This window comes from Melopsittacus undulatus, chromosome 6 (assembly GCF_012275295.1).
Source record: "Melopsittacus undulatus isolate bMelUnd1 chromosome 6, bMelUnd1.mat.Z, whole genome shotgun sequence".
In the NCBI taxonomy this organism is placed as follows: domain Eukaryota; kingdom Metazoa; phylum Chordata; class Aves; order Psittaciformes; family Psittaculidae; genus Melopsittacus; species Melopsittacus undulatus.
In genome coordinates this window covers 63,053,461-63,078,259 of record NC_047532.1, presented here as the reverse complement: position 1 = coordinate 63,078,259, position 24,799 = coordinate 63,053,461, and the positions used below count along the sequence as shown (strand labels likewise).

Below are 24,799 nucleotides of genomic sequence, written 5' to 3'. Positions count from 1 at the left end.
GTTTTTTCCTGAACCTGCTTACTACCGTCCTGTCTCAGACACACACAGCATCTGCTCTGCTACCTAGTCTTTTATTTTCTTAAGTTTCTTAAATCTTGATATAAAAGATGAGGAGATGTGGGAAAGCAAAGTAAATGCCAGAGAGTTTATGTTACACAAAATGTTTCATACACATGCACCAAATTCAGGACTAGCTTTTCAAATTGTGAGCTACAGAGTAAAGACAGGACTACACGGGACTACTTATATCCTCCAGAATGAGCAATGGGGAATAAGTCTTACCATTGGGCCCACATCACCATTTTCACCCTTTTCACCTGGTGGGCCAGGCAGACCCTAAAACATGAGGAGGAGAAAACTATTAGAAGGGTACCTGGAATTATGAGTTATAAATCAATATGAAATAATATAAATCAGATCTACAAGTGAAACTTGGAGAGGAGAGGAGGGGAGGGAAGGGGAGGGAAAGGGAGAGGAAAGGAAAAGGAAAAGGAAAAGGAAAAGGGAAGGGGAAGGAAAGGAGAAAAGAAAGGAGAAAGGAAAGGGAAGGGAACAGAAGAAAAGGAAAAGGAAAAGGAAAGGAAAAAAGAGGAGAGGAGAGGAAAGGAACTGAAAGCAAATGAAAGGAAAGGAGAGGAGAGGAAATAAACGGGAAAGAAAGGAGAGGAGAGGAAAGCAGAAAGATTTTTGGCAAAAAAAAGGCAAATCAACAACAAAACCAAATAAAAAACCGACACAGAAATGCTGATGTGGGTGGCTGACTTTAAAAACACTGCCATCATTACCCAGACCCCAGATGGGCATCTGGATAATTTGATTTATGATATGATGCATATATATGTAAAGAACACATGATCAGTGCAGCACAGTGAAGTGGTATGCAAGGATGTCTAAGCTACCTGAGTACTGGAAGCTCTGCAACTGCTTTAGTAAGGTGTCCAGTGGAGGTAATAAATCCTGCTGAGAGGCATTGCATTGGGTTATACAAACATATTCTTAGAAGCAAACTGTCCAAGTTTGACTACTAACAAACACCAAGAAAAGGAACTGTAGCTGATGCTTACCATAGAACTACAGAATAGTTTGGGGTTGGAAGGGACCTTCAAAGCTCATCTAGTCCAACCCCCCTGCAATGAGCAGGGACATCTTCACATAGAGCAGGCTGCCCAGAACCACATGCAGCTTGATGTTGAATGTCTCCAGGCATGGTGTATCCACCACCTCTCTGGGCAACCCATGCCAGCGTTTTACCACCCTCATTGTACAGCATTTTTATCTCATGTCAGCCCGAATCTCCCTCTTTTAGTTTAAACCCATCTCCCCTCATCCTGTCACCACAGGCCCTGCTGAGAAGTCTCTTCCCATCTTTTTTAGAGGACTTTTTTAAGAAATGAAATGCTGCAATAAGGTCTCCCTGATCTGAAATCTAGTATACTATTACCACAGCCAGAAGCTGGGCATTCCTAAAAGCAGGATCAAAGCTTAGCTTCTATAAAAAGCAGATCCCTTGAATCTGGAGTCAACAGCATTACATTGACTTACATTACATTAAGAGCTGTTTCTAAGTGTTACCACTTTCTAACTTATTTCATGTTTACTTTTGGTAATATTGTAATAATTCAGCAAGTAAAATTTGAACTGACTTACTTTTTCCTTCACTGTGAGGAGTTTTAAATAACAAATTTGTAGCTAACTGTTCTAAAGTGTGAGTAGAGGAGAAGCCTAGACCTGGACAACATGACTAGTCTTCAGAGAGCTGATATTCAGAGAAAATAATCTCACCTCAAACAAACTAGATCTTCCAGCTGCGAACAGTCTACTCAATTCTACCCCATGCACATAGGAAGATATTTAACTTAAAAAGTTGAATGCTTTGTCCATTATGATTCATACTCATGCTAATCCTAAACAGTTCATTCAACTGCTTGCAGAGGAGGTATTTATAAACCTTTCAAGGCAATTAAATATTTACTTGATATTTCTATCAAAAACTTTCCAAAACTATTTGGTGAACTCCTATTTCAACCTTGAAAAAAATCACACTAATTTCACTGAATCAATATTTCATGCATTATTGGACATAGTATTTTCAGTTCCTTTTGGCAAGAAGCAATTGAGGTGTTTTATATTCAAAATTAATGAGCACTAAGTTACATAAATGTAATAAAAGTAAAAATTGACATAAATTGACTATAAGATAACCTAGGCCCATAGGATTTTTCAGCTATTCTTTACTATCAACTCATTTTGTTAGAAATTCCCCTATTTTAAAAAATACTAACAAAATTAAATAGCCAGGAAATTAAAAATTAAGGTAATAAATGTTCAAAATTACTGATATCCAATTTTATGAACAAAAATACTTTTTACTTAATATCCAATGTAGGTAATATCAACCAAATTTAACTGAAGTGTGATACAGTTACTGTGCAATATTATCTATAAGACAGAGAAAGTTGTTACTCCCCAACAGTTCATAATTACCATGAGAACTGGATTACTGAATAGAAGAAACTCCTGATTTCTCAAAGAAGCTCTTTGAGTTCTCAAAGGTACTTCAATACCATTAGCAAATAAGGGCTCTCAGTCCAGGAAGCAACATATTCAAATTAAAATCTTAATCAGAGAAATAAAATTCCCCATTTAACTTATTTAATTTTTGTAAGTCTCAAACCAATTGTTTTTTACATTTATGTAATTTAGTGTTCATTAAACTTAAAATGTGAAGGTGGACTTTACTGAAAAACATCAACTGAACAGTATCATAGAGCTGAGAAAAATAACAAGAATAATTTTATTTCACTGTCTTTAGTAAAAAATTTCACAGTTCATATTAAAATTTAGGAATAACTTTTTGGAGTTAAGATTTCTGAAAATAAAGACATATTCCATTTCAAAGGCAGTATGTAAGACATGTTGGTGCAGTAATGAACTATTTAGAGTAGCCTGAGAGGGGATCTCATCAATGCAGATCAATAGCTCAAAGGCAGGTGCCAAGAAGATGGTGCCAGACTCTTTCGAGTGGTGCCCAGTGACAGGACGAGGAGTAATGGCCATAAACTGACACACAACAAGTTTCACCTCAACATGAGGAAGAATTTCTTTGCGTTGAGGGTGTCAGAGCACTGGCACAGGCTGCCCAGGGGGTTGTGGAGTCTCCCTCTCTGGAGACATTTTAACCAGCCTGGGCATGTTCCTGTATGCCCTGCTCTGGGTGGCCCTGCTGTGGCAGGTGGTTGGACTTGGCAGGTGGCAGGGAGTGATCACTAGGATGATCTACAGAGGGCCCTTCCAACACTAATAATTAGTCTGTGATTTTCCATGAAGATACGAAGGTTTGCAGCATTTTACGTACTTCATTGTAAGTTTTGTGAGTTGCATTATGTAAAAGAATTTAAAAAATAATAGGTACAGGTTCAGGTTTCCATTTTTTATGATTCATATTACAGCTTAATGCATGGATTAGAAATAGCTTCAAAGTGTTCCATGCTCTAATATTAATTACATAGAAGTTAATCAAAGGCCCTAAATGTCTTGATCTTTGTTTTGTTATAATTAAGCAAATACAATTTTTTGAAAAAGCAGAATTTTTCAACTGTAATTCTCTGGACGCTGGAGTGAGAAGCCTACAATTTACTGTATGCTTTCTTTGTCTTTTTGGACTCAAAATAACAATTTGAAGAGGAAGACACATGAAACTATAGGAACCTGCCAGTGATGGCAGCAGTGTGTAAGCATCATGGAGTTCTGATAATCTTTCTAAATGCAAGTATCTGTGACGGTATCACTGAGAAAACACTATGCTGCCAATACCTGTTGTGAAAATACAGTTAATGACTAGGACATGGTAAAAACACCTCCAATCTTTTCTTTAAGATGTGTATCTCCAGTAAAAGAAGTGCTCTTAGTGAAGCAGAAATTGTCAGACTCTAAAATGAACGAATAATCGAATGAAATTCTAAAGCCTGTGGTAGCCAGGAGTTAAGAACATTCTACCAATCTATCTCCTTCAGCATTTAATCTTCTATTTATGCATGAACTCTACAAATATGGGGTACTTCAGTTCTTATTAAATGATGCTATCATTTATTTAATAGAAGACAATACTCAGTTTCTGAAAGAATCAGGGTGCTAACAGGTGGAGGGTAAATAATAAAGGAATTTACCTGTAAGCCAATAGGGCCTGGAGGGCCTGGGAATCCTCGAGGACCTTCATCACCTTTTTGCCCAAACATTCCTTGCTGACCTCTTGGGCCTGGTTCCCCATCACCTCCCTGTTTGGAAGCAGTGAAAAGCAAAAATATCGTGGGTTTGATAATAACAGAAAAAGCTCCATGGAAATCAGTGGAAAACAACAGCAAGCAGGCTCAGAATCATGCTGATATCTTTACAAATGCATCTATACCACCTTGAATGAATGAAGTCTGTTATATAAATAAAATACCAGCATATGTCCTGGTTTAATGTAGGTCAAATAATACTGCATGTCTCACAAAGATTTTTCCTGAATACCTCTTCCCTTTCACATCTGCATAAATTTTGTATCTTCTGAATACCTACATGTTAGTAACTATGAGTAGGATATAGTTCTACCAATCTTCACGGTACCTTCAAGAATTCAAAACCTTCTAAATAACAATAAAAAGCAATGCACCTGGTATCAGGTGGATTTTAGTTTTAAATGCATCTGGTAGTGAGGTGATTTTAACACTGACTGTTATACAAACCATCAACCAAGTTCACTGAAAGGACAGTCCCATTCACTATTTACACTACTTCATTTTTAATAATTCCATCAAATTACTACCCTGCAGTAACAGAATAACAGCTATGAAGAATATAACAATAGAGTAACACCTTTGCGGGCTTACTTATAATAGACAGCTGCATGTAAGTGGACAACAACAGAACTGTTGATAGTGATTTAATAAATGCCTGGGTAAGGAGAATGCAGTTAAAAGAACTTCCAAGATGAGTTATGGCAAGACAGGGGTTTGCTCTAAGCTACTTACAGCTATACCAGGGGCACCAACAGGACCCTGGAGACCTGGTGGACCCGGAGGACCCTGCAACAAAGAAACATCCAAAAGCTTGTGATTATGGCATTTGAAACGAGATTAAAAGCAAATATAGAGACAACCTATTTGCATGATCAAGGTCTATTAAGCATCTCTGCATTTATTCATAGAGAATGTAGCATTATTTACACGTCTCTTCCATTCAGTGCAATCATTATTTGTTTATCTCTCAAAAACTCAGATTTGCACATCTGTAACAGACTTAATATCGGCATTTATTGAAAGCACATTTGTAATGTTTCAGAATATTTACAATAGATTCCCATGCAAATGTGAATAAAATGAAAAATGTATGTTTTTCACAATTAAAAATAACAGACGTTTTGAATAATTTGTGTAGGACAATCTATATTGAAATTGAATGCTTATTTGGATTTGTTCTTATGAAATGGCAAATGGTTTTTGTAACAGCACAAATGACCTCCAGGTGGCATGAAAACGTCTAAGTCATTTAGCACTTGGAGACATGTACCCTTTGATACTAAGTCTCTTTTCAAGAGAATGGTAAAAAACGTGTCTCTGAGATGAATTTCTTATTTTTTTCAGTCTCCTTACAGAATAATAGCTTTCCATGTTACACTGCACATAATTTAGAAGTCAGTTATGCAGATATGACATAATGAAAGTATCTAACAAATAGAATACAGGAATGCAAGATACTAGTTTATAATGTAGGTAAAATTATGTAGTAGGTTGAGGCTGGTTTTTGCACCAGCTGTAGAGACTAGACTGATAAAAAGTGAAGCTAAGGAAGCAAAAAACCTTACAGCTGGCAAGGGCTGAATTCCAGTCTGCTATTTCAGATGGCAAGAAAATTGTAGTTTCTTGCCTGGGAATTTAGTGCAGAATGATCCTTGGATTTAAAAACTTACTAGAGCTAAAACTGGATTACTCTACCCTTTATAGGGAGATTAGGAAAAGGAACTTCTTAAGTCTTATAGTCTATTTCTTTTCATTCTATGTAGGTTTTAGAGTATCTTATTTTCTAGGGAGATTGAAGTGTCAGGCTATGTATTTCTTCACTTTTATAATTTTCTTGTCGCATATATGATACCAATAGAGGAAGCAAAGGCTTTTATCCTCTATGGTGAAACTAAATGAAAGGAGTCCTAAGAATGCTCCTGTTGACTAGAGGGGGGGTTGTTACCATAACAAAGGGAATTAGCAAAATCATATCAGAACAGAATATTCCTACACTCTGCAGAATGCTTCTACCTGCTCCTTTATTTTTCAGGATGCAGAAAGAGATCTACACATTTTTAATCTCATTTAAATACTCATTTTGATACAAAGTATCATTGAAAGGTACTTTGCAATTGATTAACACAAAGTTATTTGGAGACATGGCTAGACTCTTTTTTGTTCTTTACTGTGGAGGGCAAATGGAGGGGGAATGATCAGAAGAGACTATTTAGCTCATGAAGGCTCCTCTGACTGTGGAGGTTTTAAAACTCAAGATAGAATGTACATCAACAATAAAATTGCGCTGTCCTTCCTCTTCAGAATCTTCCAGAGGCCTTTCTCCCTACCCCAAAATCCATCAGCATGTTTAAAGGAAAGGAGATTTGAAATAAACACATTCTAGAACTGTCAGGGTTAAATTACTATAATTGAGGACAAATGAGATTCAATACACTTGACTTGAAATGGGGTAACATTCACTTCAACTAAGCAGGCCTGAACACTGAATCTTGTATTTTAAGAAAAACGTTATATTCCCAAATGCCTCAGACCTTGAGACTGAAAATACAGGATATGCTCTCAAAAGGATTTTACTGCAGACACTTTACTTGTAAAGCAGATGACCTGGGTTTAACTGTAACAGTTATTTTTCTCCTTCTTAGCTGATGCAGTGATGTGGTTCAGCTTTAGTCTGAAAACAACACTGACAACACACTGATGTTTTAGTTGTTGCTCAGTAGCACTTAGCCAAATCAAGGACTTTTCAGTCTCATGCTCTGCCACTGAGGAGGGGCACAGGAAGCCGGGAGGAAGCAGAGACAGGACACCTGACCCAAACTAGCCAAAGAGATATTATATACCACAGCATGTCATGCCCAGTATAGAAACTGGGGGGAGTTACCCAGAAGGGCCAGACTGCTGCTTGGGTTGGGCTGGGTATCGGTTGGCAGGTGGTGAGCAATTGTGTTTATTCGTTTTTTAACTTTTCCCCTTTTAGTTTTGTATTCTTTTCCTTTGTTATTTCCCTTAGTAGTAGTACTAGTTTTGTATTTATACTTTAGTTATTGGACTGTTACTAGAAATTTAGTTATTGAACTTATCTCAACCAGTGAGGTTTACATTTTTTTGATTCTCCTCCCATGCCACCGGGAGCAGAAGGGGGAAGAGGGGAGGGAGGGAGCGACCAGCTGCATGGTTCTGAGTTACTGGCTGGGATTAAACCACAACAGCAGATCTGCTGGAACATGCCCAAATGAATTAGCACTCACGATGAGAATTTTAGTCACAGTCTAATGCTCAGTATAACTAGCTGGTCTGCTAAAATGGTCTGAAAGAGAAATGGGGAGCATGTATTTCTTCTGCATTCCTCTAATGCAGAAGCATCTCTAGTGAAGAGGCACATCAGAGGGGAAAACAAAAGGATATGCATTTGATCACATGCCAAGCCTGAAGTGAAACTGGACCATGACCTACTTCACATGCCACTTCTGCGCTTTCCTTTAAACACCATAAGTTATCATGTACACAGGGCCTGTACTGTTATGACCCTTTTTAGATGGACAGGGGAAGAGCTGAATGTATCTTTATGTATCCCCACAGCTGGTTTACAACTATGAGAGCAAATAGATTAAGACTGATTTTCAGCTAACGGGGAACAAGTCCACAGCTTTAAAACTAACTTCTAAAATGTCTTAATTTGATAAATTAATTTTACCAAGTTCATCAAGGCATTCAAGACCAGATTATCATAGAATCACAGAATGGTTTAGGCTGGAAGAGACCTTAAAGCTCATCAGTTCCAACCCCCTGTCATGGGCAGGGACACCTTCCACTAGAGCAGGTCACTCCAAGTCCCTGTGTCCAATCTGGCCTTGAACACTGTCAGGGATGGGGCAGCCATAGCTTCTGTGGACACCCTGTGCCAGCGCCTCAGCACCCTCATAGGGAAGAGCTTCTGCCTAATGTCTAATCTAGATCTATCCTTTAAAAGCTTAAAGCCATTCCCTCTTACCCTATCATAGAATCATAGAATAGTTAGGATTGGAAAGGACCTCAAGATCATCTAGTTCCAACCCCCTGCCATGGGCCTTACATGCCCTTGTTAAAATTCTCTATCCAGATATCTTATGGGCCCCCTTTAGGCACTGTGAGCTTCTCTAACATCTCCCCTTCAGGAGCCTTCTCTTCTCCAGGTTGAACCAGCCCAGCTCTCTCAGCCTGGCTCTAGAGCAGAGCTGCTCCAGCCCTCACAGCAGCTCTGTGGCCTCCCCTGGACTCACTCCAGCAGCTCCATGTCCCTCTGGTATTGCAGGCCCCAAAGCTGAATGTGTTTCTCCACGTGGAGTCTCCCCAGAGCACAGCAGAGGGGGAGAATCCCCTCCCTGAGCTGCTGCTCATGCCCTGGAGGTGCAGCCCAGCACATGCGGCGGTTCTGGTCTCAAGAGCACACTGAAGCCAGGTCATGGGCAGCTTCTCCTCACCTGGCACCCCCAAGTCCTTCTCAGGGCTGCTCCATCCAGTCTCCCCCAGACTGTAGCTGTGCTTGGGATTGCCCCGGCCCAGGTGCTGGAGGAATTTTAGGCTGGACCAGAAGTCTCAAACTTGGTCATACCTATGTTCCTTGGAAAACTGGGGTTTATAATATAAGTGTTCTCTCATCCATATGTGTAATATTACAATCTTTGTGTTAATAGGGCATAACAAATAATTTATTATGGCACTTGTGATCTGATAATGAAATAAGGTTGTGAAAAGTATGTGGATTCTGCACCTGAAACTGTAAAAGCCTCTCACATAAATAACTGGAAAGAAAAATCTTATCTTTAAAAATAAAAAAAAGCTTGTCTTTTTTTGTACATTCTGTTAACACATTTTTTTCCATGAAATTATAAATATGCAATCTGCTTGAATTTTTTTGTATCTTCCTATAGAACATCATCTGATTATGTGTAAGTCATAAATTTGGTTTTTAGAAGCAATCTACTTTTATGATGTGAAGTTATCAATCAGAATAAGCACACAGTGTTTTCAAGACACTAAATATGCTTAGATATGAATACCCCAATATTGAACTCTGAGCTTTGCTAACTGTGAATATTGATAAAATATAGTAACAATAAAAAAAAATTTCTGCAATTACTCCTGCATTATTTCTTATGTAAAATTATTGAACTAAAATGCCAGTTTATCTTGAAACTGAACAGAAGTATAAACAAACCTTTTCTGACTTTTTGGGAAAGAAACAAAAATCAAACAGAAAAAAGTGCCTTGTTTTATTCTTTCTAGCTTCAAATTTTACTGTAGAAAAGCTGATTTTTATCTTTCTGGCTTCAATTAATAGAGGCAGTGCTTGAACTGTAGAAGTAATTTTGAATTTCATCTGAGGTCCTGAAATGTTGTAATCAGTGAAGTGTGCTTTCTATGAATTAGGTATTCTTTACAAATTTTAAAACTCTATTAGTAGGTTTCTCTACTGAGTCTTCATATTCTTCATCGTTATGCCTAAGAAGCTAAAGCTGGGCATGTTCCCACAATCCACTCAGTGAAGTTAACTTAGTCACAGTAAAAGAATGTATGTGTATTCCTTGTCTCTTCCAGTTCACATGTAGAATGGATGAATTAAAATTATATAGGAAGGAATGTATTTTACCTAGGTATGTTTTAATGATTCTATATGCTCAAGGACTATGAGAAATACTAAATACAGTCATGGCTCTAGAACGACAAACCTCTAGTGTTTCATAAAAATTCATCTTATTTTGAAGACCTGTTTTTGAAGTGTGTCTTTGTTTCTGTTCAGTGATGTAGCAAGGCTACCTGTATACTTCATGCATGAATACTTTCTATTTATGAAGAATATAATGGATGAAGGATTTTGCTACTCACGTTTTCCCCCTTGTCGCCTTTACTACCTTTCTGACCTGGTTCACCAATTTCACCCTGTAATGGAAAGTTGAAAGTTAAAAGTTAAACTTCTTGTTTAAAATGGTCTCCTTCTCACTTAGCTGAAGTCAATATAACAGTATCTTTAAATGTCCCCTTTGGTATGATTCTTCTGTGTTTTATGCTGCTGCTTTAAGTGTGAAGGTCTAAAGGGGGCAATTCTGCATCGATCAATAGTATGTCATATTAATTTAGTTATTGATGAGCTCTAAATAAAGGAAATTGTGTTCCTCATGTCACCTTCAGTATGAACTTATAAAAAAAGTACCCTGATTTACAGACTCATCTAACTGTATGTGACTGAACAACTACTTCTCACTGAAGTGTACAATATTTCAAAACTTAAAAATTATTCAAATCACCAGGAAAAATATGTTTTCTTTATACAATAATAAAAGATAATTAAATCACAGAAAATACTCTCTGTGGGATAAATAACACACATGCATAATAAAAATGAACCTTAAAATCTTTACCTTTACCTTATGCTAACAGAACGGTGCCGGACCGAACAAACATGCAAGATGATCCTGAAAGGTGCTGTATCCTAAATTCTGCCAGAAGTCAGCAGAATATCTCTGCTGTGAATATATTATATTGACACCCTCAACCTATTCAGTGATTCCAAATCACAATATGCTACTGAGAATATTTTATCTTACTCATTCTGCAAATAAAGTTTCTAAAAAAGCAAGAATTAATTTTGTCATCATCTGCCTTGATTTGTTTTGCCACATTTTCATTCTTGCTTCTTTGCCAGGATAAATGTTAGTCTTGAACACAAATCCCAGTGTCCCATGGCATCTGCTCCTCAGGCATCTGATTATAGAAGGGTTTTTCAGTTTTTTTTGCAGTAGGCGGAAGGAGTCTGGGGGAGGCAGGGTTGTTTCGTTGTTGTATTTATGGTGAGAAAAACTACAGAGAACTTTACTGACAGATCTCACAGATGCACTAATACAAATTTTAATGATTCACCTTGTCACCATCTTCTCCAGGAGAGCCACCAGGACCGGCAGGACCAGGAAGTCCAACGGGACCCTGTACTCCATCACGCCCAGCGGGACCTTGAGGACCTTTTTCACCCTGGTTTTCAAGAAATAGAAGTGACCCACCATTATCACAGGAGAGTAATGGAGATTTCAGTACAGGGAGTCATACTACCAATAAAAAATAATAAGGAAAAGAGAAACAGAAAGGAAATTCTAAAAGGAAGAGAGCACATCAGAAAATTATACTAAGTAATAACGGAAGCCAATGACAAATACAGGTCCAAACTAAGGCAGAGTGGCTGGGTACAAAGTTTTAATGAAAGAATGATTTGACAGCCTTTTATATCCATTCCCTGCTGTGATAATAACAGGCTTAACCCTGCCTGGGTGTTAGAGGTTATGACAATAAACATGTTACTATTTACTTACTTGTAAATGTACAAGGACTAGATCAGGTATTCTGAGGATATGCTTAAAAGGCAAATACTAGAGTGGGTAAGAGTGACATCCTGAAATGAAATATCTGTGCTGTAATAGTTTTATGTGACTCTGTGATTACTTACAGGAGCACCCTTCTCTCCTGCAGGGCCTGGAGGACCCTGAGGTCCAGGACGACCTGGTAGACCAATTGGGCCAGCAGTGCCTGCTGCTCCTCGTTCCCCTGGTGAACCCTGGGAAGAAAGAAAAGAGTGCAAGATAATTCTGATACAAGCCTGATAACTGCTGGTGGAATTCATGACTCGGTTCGACAGAGAAGATAATCTGTTGTGTGCAAGTAAATAAAAAGGCTGAAAGAACTAACCTGAAGTTCATACTCAAGAGTTCTTATTCAGTGCTATTTGGGTTTTTTTCACCCCTTCCTGTATTTGTTCATCATAATAGGAATGTGCTTCAGCCTGTTTTCAAGAACATTTTCCCCTCTGCTTCAAAAATACACTGCCATACTATGATAAACGAATATTCACCATATTAAAATACAGAACTAACCTTCACCACAACCCATATTTTTAGTCAGGTTTCTTGCTGAACACTGCTGTGATGGTCAATTCGCCTGTGTAAAACTCTACTGAAGTATGATTCATTTGATGTGTCACACTGAGGATGCTTGAATGTACAGGGATCTTCAGATTAGCACAGAAGTTAAAAACCTAATATTGCAAATTCAAAGGGGAAACAGAGATGCCACATATGGCAAAAAAAAAATAAACTGTGTATTTTAAAATACATTTTTGCAGACAATAATAGCAGAGAGGAAAAAGTTTTACTCTAACATCAATAAGCCTCATTTTTAAATGAGTCATACCATTGTAATTACTTCATTCCATTCTACCTGGAACTACCAAAACGTCCATAAATGAGAATTTAGTTTCTACATTCCCTCTCAGTTCTTTCATTTGAAGCAGTGTAGGGCTTATGGCTGTTCCATAAAGAGCCAACTTTTCCTTTAAATATGTCAATCTGCCACAGAGCTAAGCTCCATAACCATTTATCATTTGAGCCATGCCTTTATGGTTTCTTCTGGATTAAGCTAACTAGACAAAATGAAGAGAATGGCTCTCTCTACACATATATATACTCTATAGGTATATACAATATGCCTGTATGGAGAGAATTTAGGTATATAGAGTATACCTGAAAAGAATGATTATATAGAATCACAGAATCATAGAATAGTTAGGATTGGAAAGGACCTCAAGATCATCTAGTTCCAACCTCCCTGCCATGGGCAGGGATACCTCACACTAAACCATATCACCCAAGGCTTCATCCAACCTGGTCTTGAAATATATTTATATACCTGTCTATACTCTGTAGATATGCAAAATCTGCACTGCTCTATAAAAAAAGAGGTACCTAGGATGGAACAGTTTTTTCCTCTCATCACACTTTCTAGGAGTACAGATGGCATATGCTGTTATGTAGTGCTGAAGGGGGAAAAGGAAACGAAACAAGGTGCTCTGGTATTAAAAAATCTTCCTAAAAGGATAGAAAGGAAGAGGCAACAGTACAGATTAGAACTTGTACTCAAATAAAAGGAGTTTCAGAATTAAAAAGCTAAATTTTGGCCTATCCATATTTGTTTATCAGTTAGTTAAAAGCCACAATGTGGAGTGCTGATCTTAAATCATTGCAGCAAGCTGCGTTAATTTCCAAACAGTGATCTAACAGTGAAGTCCTCTATAATGCACAACCAAAGATATGGACACCTATTTGGAGGCACATCATGGCAAGAAAACAACCAGGAGGAAAAAACATTTACACTTGAATTCTTAATACCTCCTTGATCACACAGGCAGATTCTGACCAAGTGTGAAATGAATTCCTGACAGCACAGGGGAAAACTTCCTTTGCCTTGACAGAGATTAACTGCCATCTAACTTGCTTCTTCCTGTGTCTCCACAAGAGTCAGCATGTACAGGGAGACAGAATCACAGAATCCCAAGGGTTGGAAGGGACCTCAAAAGATCATATAGTCCAACCCCCCTGCAAGAGCAGGGTAACCTAGAGTACACCACACAGGAACTTCTCCAGGCAGGCCTTGAATATCTCCAACATAGGAGACTCCTGAGTACAGGCAGAGCATGGAGAATGACGGAGCTTCTTTGTGCTTTTTTACACCATCACTGGCTAACAACTCTGTCAGGAAATCCAGCTTTGCTAGTCCTGAGGATTCAAGATGCTGTACATCCTTCCTGTGCCCTGTAGATAGGAAAGCATGGGAACAAAGACAGTGGGATATTCTGTTCCATTATATATAAGTGGAGTGATACATGGAATAATTTATAAATAATAGGTGGTGTAGCCCAAGGCTCTGAACAGCCAAGTGATTTTTTCATGTTTAAGAATGATCAAATTTGCTGGCTCTTGTAACACTTGAATTTTAAGATGCTTTCATTTCTGGGGGCCCAAGTTTTTGCTTTTTATCATGATATACTTTTCTTGGACTGACATTTATTAATAATAAAGAGCTTTTCCCTTCAGGTAACAGTGGCAGAAGAGAGTGACGACTGGTTGCTCCAAATATTTTTGCAAATTAACTCAGTAAAATCTGATTTTGTGTGAGCATTCAACAAATATTATTTGTGCAGGAATCACAGATGCCTTTATATTTCCAAGTGTTGGTCTATTTATTTATTTAGGTCAGGTTGGATGCCTAAGTTTCAGTCATATTTCTGTTGTTTTAGTTTCTAAGACTTCAGTGAATTCAACAGAAAAAATGCCGTACCCTGCAGATATGCTCTCAGGGTCTCTGATCTTGTCATGTCTTGTAAGCTAAACAAATTTAGGTCACCTCATCAGTAGAATGCAAGAAGAGAGAGGAAAAAAATCTAAGTAAGTCATAGATTTTTTCTGTATCAGACCATTAACAGTGACCATAATTTCTAGTAGTTCTTTTTACTCAGCCAACTTTTCATCTTCATCTTTGCATAACTTTTATTTGTTATGCTTAAAATCCACATGAGTTATACACAGAAACTAAACCTTCTGTTTTCAAGGATCCTCTCATGTCTTTGTGAGAATGTCCTCTGATCAAAGAAGAACATTTTAAATTACAGTCACAACTCATACAAGCATTTTAGGCAGCTTCTTAAGTCTGTTTTATTTTTCAGTGTTTATTATCTTTTTTGCCTCTCTGTCGCAGCCTGAAACAATCCTGTTATACTACTAAACTTCTTGTTAAGCTGTGGTCTTGCAGGGGTACTCACAGCTTTCAATCTATTTGTTACTTAAAACAGAATGGAAGTGTCATGCTTTGTCTTTCATTTCTCTTATACAGACTAAACTCATTAGTAACTGTGTTTTTTCTCACTTTTTGGGAGGAGATATGTAACTATAGCTATTGTATATACTACATAGTAGAAGCAATACTTTTCACTGATTAACAAACTGTCTAACCCCAATTTGGGCATCCTATTCCAAATAAACTAATGAAAACTGAGTGCTTGACATTCCAAAGAGTTTTTTCTTATTAGCATTGAGCATTTCACACAATAGTATGAGGAGGGGAGAAAACAAACAGAAGACAAAAATAGCACATAAAAGAGAACTGTTAAAAAAAAACCAAACAACCCCCCCCGAAACCCAATACAACACAACAAACACACACACACACACCCCAAAAATAAAACAAAAAAAAACCCAGAAAAAAATCCCATTGCTTTGTAGTACATTCATGCATCTCTTTCTTTTGCCCAAATCCCTCTAAACACAGTAATTGGCATGCACAGTATTTGGAGCAGTCATTTGCTTGGTATGCTTGCAGATGCATGCACTAGCCAAAAAAGCTTGTAATTGACTATATATGCTAGTTAGAAGCTATTGGTATTGACAGAGAATTAGAGGAAAACCATCCAGTGGCATGAGTTCTTTTCCTATTATAAATGGCAAATGAAGACTCTCCATTATAATGACACTCCTGTGCCTATCCTCTGTTGGCTAAAAATAGATGGGAAAATATTTTAGGACTATTTGATGTTCATGGTCTGCTGTGAGATACTGTGAAAGAACCCCAAGCTGTTGTGGTTTAATTGCTGCCCTCACAGATGCACAGAAACCCAGTATGAAGGACACCTCTGCATCTTTTTTGGTCTGAAAAACAATTTCAACATAACAAGTTCGTAATTAAAGATGAAACAGGACACAAATCCCACTGAGGACATCTGGAATACTCACAGGGCAGCTTGGTGCTCTTTGTGCTCAAGGGGCACTGCTTATGCTATAGTGAACTTAAGGTATACTTCAAAAACAATTAATTGTTTACCTTTCAAACTCTCTTTCCACTCTGCTTACAATTCCTGCTATCACTACAACTATTTCTCAAAGACTGGGAAAACAGTATTAAAAAAATCCTGAGCTTCCTAAGTGAATCTTTCTATGACTATGTTTACCTTAGTAGGTAGTGTGGCCCCAAGAGCCATTTATGTGACTGCACAACACCAGTAGTATTTTTTTACGTAATGCTGGTCAACTGCATAAGTGAACTACACAAAGGAACAAAGATGTATTGTTTTTATGTGGCAAGATCTAGGGGGTGGGAGGAAGGGCTGCAGGGGTGACTACTGTGAGAAGATGCGATAAGCTTCCTCTGTGTCTAATACCAATGGCCAATGCCAGCTGGCTCCAAGATATACATGATGCTGGCCAAGGCCAACCCTGTCAGTGACAGTGGTAGTGCCTCTGTGATAACATAGTTAAGAAGGAGGGAAAAAAAGAAAAATTGGGCAAGAGCAATTAGTCAGAGAGAGGAGTGAGAATGTGTGAGACATACAACCCTGCAGACACCAAGGCGATAAATTCCCTGCAGCCTGTGGGTGAAGACCATGGAGAGTCAGGCTGTTCCCCTGCAGCTCATGGTGGTTAATTGTGGAGTGTGTGTCCACCTGCAGCCTGGGGAGGTTGCAAGGGAGATGATATCCACCTGCAGCCCATGGAAGTTAACAAGGGAGCAGGTATCCATTTGCAGCCCATGGAGGACACCATGCCAGAGCAGGTGGGTGCCCAAAGGAGGCTATGACCCAGTGGGAAGCCTGTTTTGGAGGAAGCTCCTGAATTACCCTTGTCCTGTGGCCCTGTGTGCAAAGAAGCCCACAGTGGAGCAGGTTTGCTGGCAGGAGCTATGCCCCACAGGGAAACCGCGCTGGAGCATCCTGTTACTCAAGAGCTGCACCCTGTGGAAGGGACCCACACTGGAATGGATCATAAAGAACTGCAGCACATGGAAGGACTCCTGCAGGAGAAGTTCCTGGAAGACTGTCTCCTGTGGGTGTCACCCCATTCTGGAGCAGGGGAAGAGCATGAGAAGAAAGGAATAGCAGACAGAATGTGTGATGAACTAACCACAGCCCCCATTCTCTGTCTCCTTGTGCCATTTTGGGGGAAGAAATGGGGAATTCAGGATCAAGGTTCAGCCTGGGAAGAAGGGAGGGGTGGGGGTACGGTGTTTTTAAGATCTGCTTTTATTTTTCATTCTCCTCCTCTGACTTGATCAGTAATAAATTAAATTAATTTCTCCAGGTCCAGCCTGTTTTGCCTGTAAGCGTAATTGCTGAGTGATCTCCCTGTCTTTATCTCAACTCTTTTATCTTAAGTTTATCTTAAGCCTTTTGTTGCATTCTTTCTCCTCCCATCCAGGTAAGAAGGGGAACTGATAGAGTGGCTTGGTGGGCACCTGGTGGGCAGCCAAGTATACCCACCACAACAGCACGAATCCACTACTGACTATCCATAGATTTTGTACTATGGAACACCTCTTTCATCTCAATTAAGGAGTTAAGTGCCAAGTACTGAGCAACAAATCCCATGCCTACTGCTAGCAGAAGGCTTCAGATGTTCATAAGCTTCACACTCCTTGAATGTTTGTTAGTGTGTAATTAGTAGAAAATAATTATTGATCACCTCAAATTACATCTATCTGCTGGTTTACAGACTGTGTTGATGAAAACATCACAGCATGTAAAGAAGAGAAAAGGTTACTACATAATACTGTTTCTATTTCCATAAAGTTATTACGTTTACTTACAAGTGGGCCAGGTGGGCCTTGTGGGCCTTCCCCTCCTTTCAAACCAGCTGGACCCTAAAAAAAAATGAAAAAAGGGGGAAAAAAAGCTTTTGCTTACACTGGAGAGTTCAAGAGCTATTTCTGCAATACATAAATAGAAGAACGTAGAAATCCAAAGACAAGAAACTGAATAAATTTGTTGTTACTTATATAGACAATGATACTTAACAATGTTGGATGCTTGATGTTTGTTCTCCTATTGCATTCATCTTTCAGCACAGGAGAAGATTCCATGAAAATAAAGAGCTAATCCATTGTTTTCTTGCATTCAGAAACATCATGTCAGTTGTTCTAGTGCTTTTATCATACCTGAGCACCTGGAAGGCCTCTCTCTCCAGGGAAACCACGAAGACCTGCTGGTCCATCTTTCCCAGGAATGCCTTGAGGGCCTGGGTCACCCTTGGAAACATATTATATTTTGATTAAAAGAATGTTTAAAATGCTTATATTAGTCATTAAATGAATGATGAAAATGAAATACCAGATCCTAGTTATAGTAATGACAAAAAAAATTATGCCCCCACCAATTCACCCAATAGTCTGTCACCATAAATTAAAAACACACTATTAGTTCTAGAATATAAATAGTGACAATCACAGCAAGCCATAAAAATGTTTAAAGATACATTCATTAAAAATTAACAATGCTCACTAAAAATAGAAGATTAAAAATAACTATATAATAACTAAGATAAGCAGTATTTGTCTTGTGCCACAATTGTGGCCTAACAGTAAGGGGTTAAATTTGCCTTTTAGCCAGTAGTAAACCTCTTACTTTAAATGACAATGTCCATAATAATGCCTTAGTATGAACATGTCATTACTATGTATTTCTACTACATTACTATGTATAGTGTGCTGGTTTTGGATGGGTATCTGTTTTTCTTTTTTCATGGTAGCTAATATGGGGCTGTGGTTTGGATTTGTGCTGAAACAAGTGTTGCAAACACAGGGGTGTTTCCCTTACTGCTGAGCAGTGCTTAGAGAGAGCCAAAGCCTTTTCTGCTTCTCACACCATGCCACCAGCAAGCAGGCTGACAGATGCACAAGGAGTTGGGAGAGGACACAGATGACCCCAACTGACCCAAGGGATATTCCATACCATATGGTATCATGCTCAGCATATAAAGCTGGGGGAAGAAGCAAGGAGGGGATGTGGCATGTTATGGCATTTTCCTTCTCTAGTTATGCATGACGGAGCCCTGCTTTCCTGAGGATGGCTGAACACCTGTCTGTCATTACAAAGAAGTGAATTAATTCATTGTTTTGCTTTGCTTGTGTGCATGGCTTTTGCTTTACTTATTAAACTGTCTTTACCTCAAACCGTGAGGTTTTTTTCACTTTTACTCTTCTGATTGTCTCCCCCATCCCTGTGTGATGGGCTTAAGTTGCCAGCTGGAATTAAACCATGACATATATGTAAAATGTCTTTTTATGAAAAAAATACATTTATTGGCTCAAGGGAATTCTCATTATTTCAGTGTAAGCGGACACAGCTCCAAAATTGGAATTCTCCAGACTTCAAAATCTTTCTGGGTGAAATGTGCCAACTGTGATATTGTACTGTATGTTCTGATTTTATTCTGCATGTTCTACAGGATGATTTAAAATATAAGACTGTCAGCAATTTACCTGTCCCTCCAATTTGTTTCCCAAAAAAAACATCATACCTTAGCACCTTCTTTTCCTGCAGCACCTGGGAGGCCTTGTTCACCTGGTGGACCAGGAGGACCTGGATGACCTCTTTCACCAATTGGGCCAGTCTCACCAGTAGGACCCTAAGCACAAAAGTAAAAAGTCAGTCACCTCAAGGTAATGAATGTCTTGGGGGTTAAAAGTGGGGAGTAGCAGATTCTTAACAACCAGCTGTGATGAGTATCTGTTACAAAACAGTATTACCCTTGGTTAGCATACATTCCTCACCCTTCCCTCCAGGCAAAGATGACTTACAAAGTATCTTTGTCCTATAAAATAAATCTTGCACTGCATTCTGCCTGCAGATGCATCTGTACAGCTTTCAAAGTGTAAAATACTATCCTTGCTCCTTAAGCAATGAAGCCTTAAAACAGTGTGCATCCATGTATATAGGGGGAGGTTACAAGAAGGGCGTAGGAAGAACATGCAATATGCTTGTCTTGAAACACTATCTTTACTGTTATTTTTCTGTATAATATGAATTAGAATGTGGAAATGTTGAAAGATATCTCTTCAGATTCACTAACCGAAAATTTTCACTGAGGGAATTACCTAAAAAAGTTCATGCAATCCAAAAGCTTGATTTTGTTGCAAATAATGCAGTTTTGACAGTGAATCTGTCCACAGTCTAAAAGTGACTGAAGTTTGGCCTCTGACAAGAAAGTCACAGAGAATTGTAAAATCATAGACTTGTTTGGGCTGTAAAAGACCTTAAGATAATTTAGTTCCAATGCCCTGCCATGGGCAGGGGCACCTTACACTACACTAATGTTCAACCTGGCCTTGAACAATGCCAGGGATGGAGCATTTACCACTTCTTTGGGCAACCTCTTCTAGTGCCTCATCACCCTCACAGTAAAGAACGTCTTCCTTAGATCTGACCTGAACTTTCCCTGTTTAAGTTTGAAACCATCATCCCTTGTCCTATTGCTACAGTCCCTAATGAAGAGTCCCTCTCCGGCATCCTTGTAGCCCCCTTCAGACACTGGAAGCTGCTCTGAGGTCTCCATGCAGCCTCTCTTCTCCAGGCTGAACAGCCCCCATGTTCTCAGCCTGTCTTCATAAAGGAGGTGCTCCAGCCCCTGATCATCCTCATGGCCTAGTATGGACTTGCTGCAACAGCTCTTTGTCCTTATGTTGAGGACACCAGAACTGCACACTGCACTCACGAGAGCAGAGTAAAGGGGCAGGATCACATCCTTTGACCTGATACTCATGCTACGTGAACATGTCGTTTTGTTCTTTCTAAACTATGTCATGGTAGATGAATCTGCCTTCTTGAATTCTCATGAAGAAAAAAACCTTGGAGGTGGAAAGGTAATTCCATCATTTGTATATTTCATGGAATCACTGATGATTATTAAGTACACCTTTCTAAAATTGTTATGCAGCATTTGTTACAAAAGTTAATATAACCATCAATATAGCTCTTTTAATACACCAGTAGCAACTGCCTTAGCCATAATATCACCATTAAACATTGGACTTATGAAGTTACTATGAAATTGAATGATGTACCTGAGGGCCAACAACACCACCAGGACCAGGAGGACCAGTTTTTCCTTGAAAACCCTGTGAAATAATTACAAAATACTACGTTACCAAGGACAAGATATGGAAGAGAATAATTCTTGTCTATGTTGAAGAGGAAAAAGAGAAATTCCACATTACACAATCCTTCTCTTCAGGACATAAGAATGAGAAATTATTTGTTCTTATGTATTTTTTGAAGTGAAACATTGATTAATCTTTCTTATCTCTATCAGTTTGAATCTCTCTGAGGTGACACAACAGTAAAAAATCCAGTCAATTTTACAAATATCTATATGTGAACTTGATGAGTTGATTCTGAATGCATAAATGATGCAGCTAAAAGACAGCTGAAAATCCATTTGTACATATACACATTATGAGTCATAAAGCCAGACATACAAATGCTTTTTAAGGAAAGACACAGATGGTGGATTAAATTGAAGAGGCGTTAAAGATAAAGGGGAGGTTAGACAGAAAGAAAATGAAAAGAAACAGAGATCCAGGGAAGATGATTATAGAGATATGGCAAAAAACACAGCATGAGTGCCACATAAAAGAATCAAGTTAATGAGAAATTGATATTATGACAGTAACTGGGAAGCACAGAGGAGAAATGTAATATTTTGGGGAGTTTTTCACCACAGTGGCAAATTTTACAGAATTTGTATTTTCTCATCAGTGGCTCCTGACTTCAGTCCAAAACTTGTCAATAAGCTGAGTGACTACCTCACTTGATAATACTGTTTAGTGTATCTTTGAAACATGCTAAATTATTTCTTTTAAATATTGGAAGTGTGTTGCTGCATCAAGTTAGGAGAGTGCATTCACTGCTGGGGTTCCATAGAGTATATCGTACCTAACAGACTATCTGCCTCCTACTCTGCTCACCTATGTAACAAAAGGTGTCATCTGGCCCATATTCCTTCTGGGCCCTGCTCAGCAATCCTCTCGGACAGTCTCAATGACAGCTGCCCCATTACACCAGATGTGGTTTAAGCTTTTTCTAACCTGACTCAATCTGATTCTCCTCTTGCTGCTAGCCAGATGTTATCCTGGTTCAGTCTGGCAAATAACTGTTTTAGGCACTCTCTCTCAGACCTCTGAAATGATCCAAACTAAAAACAAATACAAAAGCACCCCTTTGCTCTAATGGCTGAAAATCAGAACCAATACAGATGGAATCATTCTTGTGTCCCTTCTTTTACTCAGTCAAAGCTTCTTCTGAAGCCTGCTGTAAGGAAAGACAAAGGAATGTTGAGTATTACTCATGTCCTGAAAGTATCTTGAGAAGATCTGCTATTTCCAGATTTGCATAATGAATTGATACTTTAAAGTACATTCAATGATTCTTGATGTTAAGGATGGTTTTAGTACTCTGCTTTCTCTTACGTCACCTAATTAGCTTATTACACCTACAGATTCAGATTTGTAAAAGTAGTAATAAGTAAGGGAGATTTCAGCAGCAAATATTTAAGATGACCTGAACATCTCATGGGTTCATCTAAACTATTTAGCATTAAAAAATTTACATGAATGTCTCATGCAGGTGTTTTTAAGTGCCAAATTAAGTCTCTTCTTTTGTTATTTTCTGGAAAGATAAATTGAGTTTACTGTAGCAAGAAGAAGGTCCTCGATTAATTCCAGTAGATGAAACAGCTAGTATATTTCTATTATATCCTTTCACAGACATGAAACACTTCATGTAACACCAGACCATCTAATAATCTCTGCAGCTGATGCCTCCTGCCAGACTGAGATTGGTATCACTGAAATTGAGAGACACTTCTAAGGACGAACTAGCTTAATACAGGTTTTCAGTATCTAGTTTATTCCTACATTTATATTCCAAATTATTTATCATGCTAGTATTGTTCCTATGTCTAGAATTTTAGCAAACAATGGCAGTTCTTCAAAGTGCATATGGTTTACTGAGGGAAATAGCTGTAGCCTGTTCTCCACTAATACTTACCTCAGTTGATGTCAGCATATGCTTATTATTCCATAAGCAAGCTACAGAGTGCAATCTGGGAATCTGACTTTCTAATTTGTTAAGCTTGACTATGTCTTTTAGCCTAATTCCCTTATTGCTCTAAGGCTCACATGCACCACTAAACTTTAATGAGACATACGCCTAACTAAGAAACAGAATTCTTAAGACCTTGGGTGAAAGCTTTCTGATTTATACATTTCTTTAAAATCTGACATGAAAATGTTCATATAAAAAAAAATCAATAAGTCTACTTTTTCTTTTTTTTAATCTGGTTTTCTCATTTAGTTGAGAACCCAAGGGGGGATAAATACTTTTTAAATAATTCTGGGCCAAGTATATATATACACAGGTCAGAAAACAATGCTAATGAAAAGCTGCATTTTATTTAATGCATTTATGAATTTGCACTCAAGTTTATTATCAGTCTAACCCTACTAAAGCCAAAGGAGATACAAAATTAGAGAACTGTGGTATTGATTAAAACCAGAGGGACCTGGTCCAAACATCACACAGTAGAAGAGTCCATAGTTCCCTTACATGTTGCATCTTTCTTTTCTAGTCATAAATGAAACCAAGAAATCATCGAATCATAGAACAGTTGAGGTTGGAAATGACCTCCAGAAATCATTTGTCCAACTGTCCTGTTCAAGTAGGGCCACTTAGAGTTGGCTGCCCAGGAATATTTCCAACCTCTCTTGGCAATCTGTTCCAATGCTCAGTCACCCACACAGTGAAAAAAGTGTTTACTATTTCAGATGGAACCTTCTGTGTTTCAGTTTATTCCCATGGCCTCTTGGGCTGTCACTGGGCACTGTTGAAAAGAGCCTACTTCCATCTTCTTCTCCCTTCAGGTTTTATATACTTTGGTAAGATTTGATCTGGGCCTTCGCTAGGCTAAAAAGCCCCAGCTCCATCAGTCTACACTCATAGGAGAGATGCTGTAGTCCCTTAATCATCATAGTGGCCCTTTGCTGGCTTCTCTCCAATAGCTTTCTCTCTCTTCTCTTGAGAAGTCCAGATCTGGACTCTTGGCCCCACCAGGGCTGAACAGAAGGGAAAGATCACCCTCCTGCAGCCCAGGATACTAGTAGCATTCTTTGCCATAATGGCACATTACTGGCTCATGTTCAAATAAGTAAGAATAAAGGGAAAATAGTAACTACTTTTTCTTATCAGACTAAAGAACAATTTTGAGCTGCGTTTTAAAGAATGATTCAAATTAATTTTTATGATACACAAGACTAGTCTTTACATTACTTCAAAGAAAAAGAAGAAAGAAGTAGTCAATAATGATTCTCTCACACATAGAAAAGCATTACAATGCATAAGAAAACATAGTTTTTCTGCATGGTGTGTTACTGCAAGCTCTGTTCTCCCCCTCCAGCAGTGAAAATGATGCAGCAGTCACTAACAGATTTCCAGTGAAGTTAGAACCCAAAACACAGTCAACGTGTTGAGAAAATTTATCTCTAAATTCATTTATGGCTTCTCCAGTGCTGAAAAAACCAAGTAAGAAGTGTATTTGATTTCAATACTATATGAGCAAGGTTTTGGCATTATGGAAGTAGAGGGTCTTTTTAAATAATTCCATTAAAACTGTTACATGTAAATCTTTTCATGTTGATGCCAGAATTTCCTCATTGTGATTCTTAAGGGGATTACATAAGATATAGTTTCAAAATTGAAGTTTTTTTCAGAGGTTGAATCATTCCTGATCCTAATTTCCAAAGGTGTTAGCTTTTCAGTCTTCTAGCTGCTTACAGCTGATAAGCATTTTTGTTACTTTATGATTTATGTTACACAGCATTCAGTGAGAAAAGTACCATATAGT

General features: G+C 38.4%; 1 protein-coding gene across 4 annotated transcripts in view; it reads right to left on the bottom strand.

The window, feature by feature from the left end:
* Positions 1-24,799, bottom strand: part of COL11A1 (collagen type XI alpha 1 chain) — a 168,456-nt gene that overhangs the window by 35,717 nt on the left and 107,940 nt on the right. For all 4 annotated transcript variants that reach the window (XM_031054761.2, XM_031054762.2, XM_031054760.2 and 1 more), the window contains 10 exons: positions 20,964-21,017; positions 19,421-19,528; positions 18,060-18,149; positions 17,712-17,765; positions 11,755-11,862; positions 11,178-11,285; positions 10,146-10,199; positions 5,013-5,066; positions 4,167-4,274; positions 283-336 (listed from right to left, as the gene is read on the bottom strand). In XM_031054761.2, coding sequence (XP_030910621.1) covers positions 283-336; positions 4,167-4,274; positions 5,013-5,066; positions 10,146-10,199; positions 11,178-11,285; positions 11,755-11,862; positions 17,712-17,765; positions 18,060-18,149; positions 19,421-19,528; positions 20,964-21,017 — 792 coding nt within the window. The remainder of the gene's footprint in view (positions 1-282; positions 337-4,166; positions 4,275-5,012; positions 5,067-10,145; positions 10,200-11,177; positions 11,286-11,754; positions 11,863-17,711; positions 17,766-18,059; positions 18,150-19,420; positions 19,529-20,963; positions 21,018-24,799) is intronic.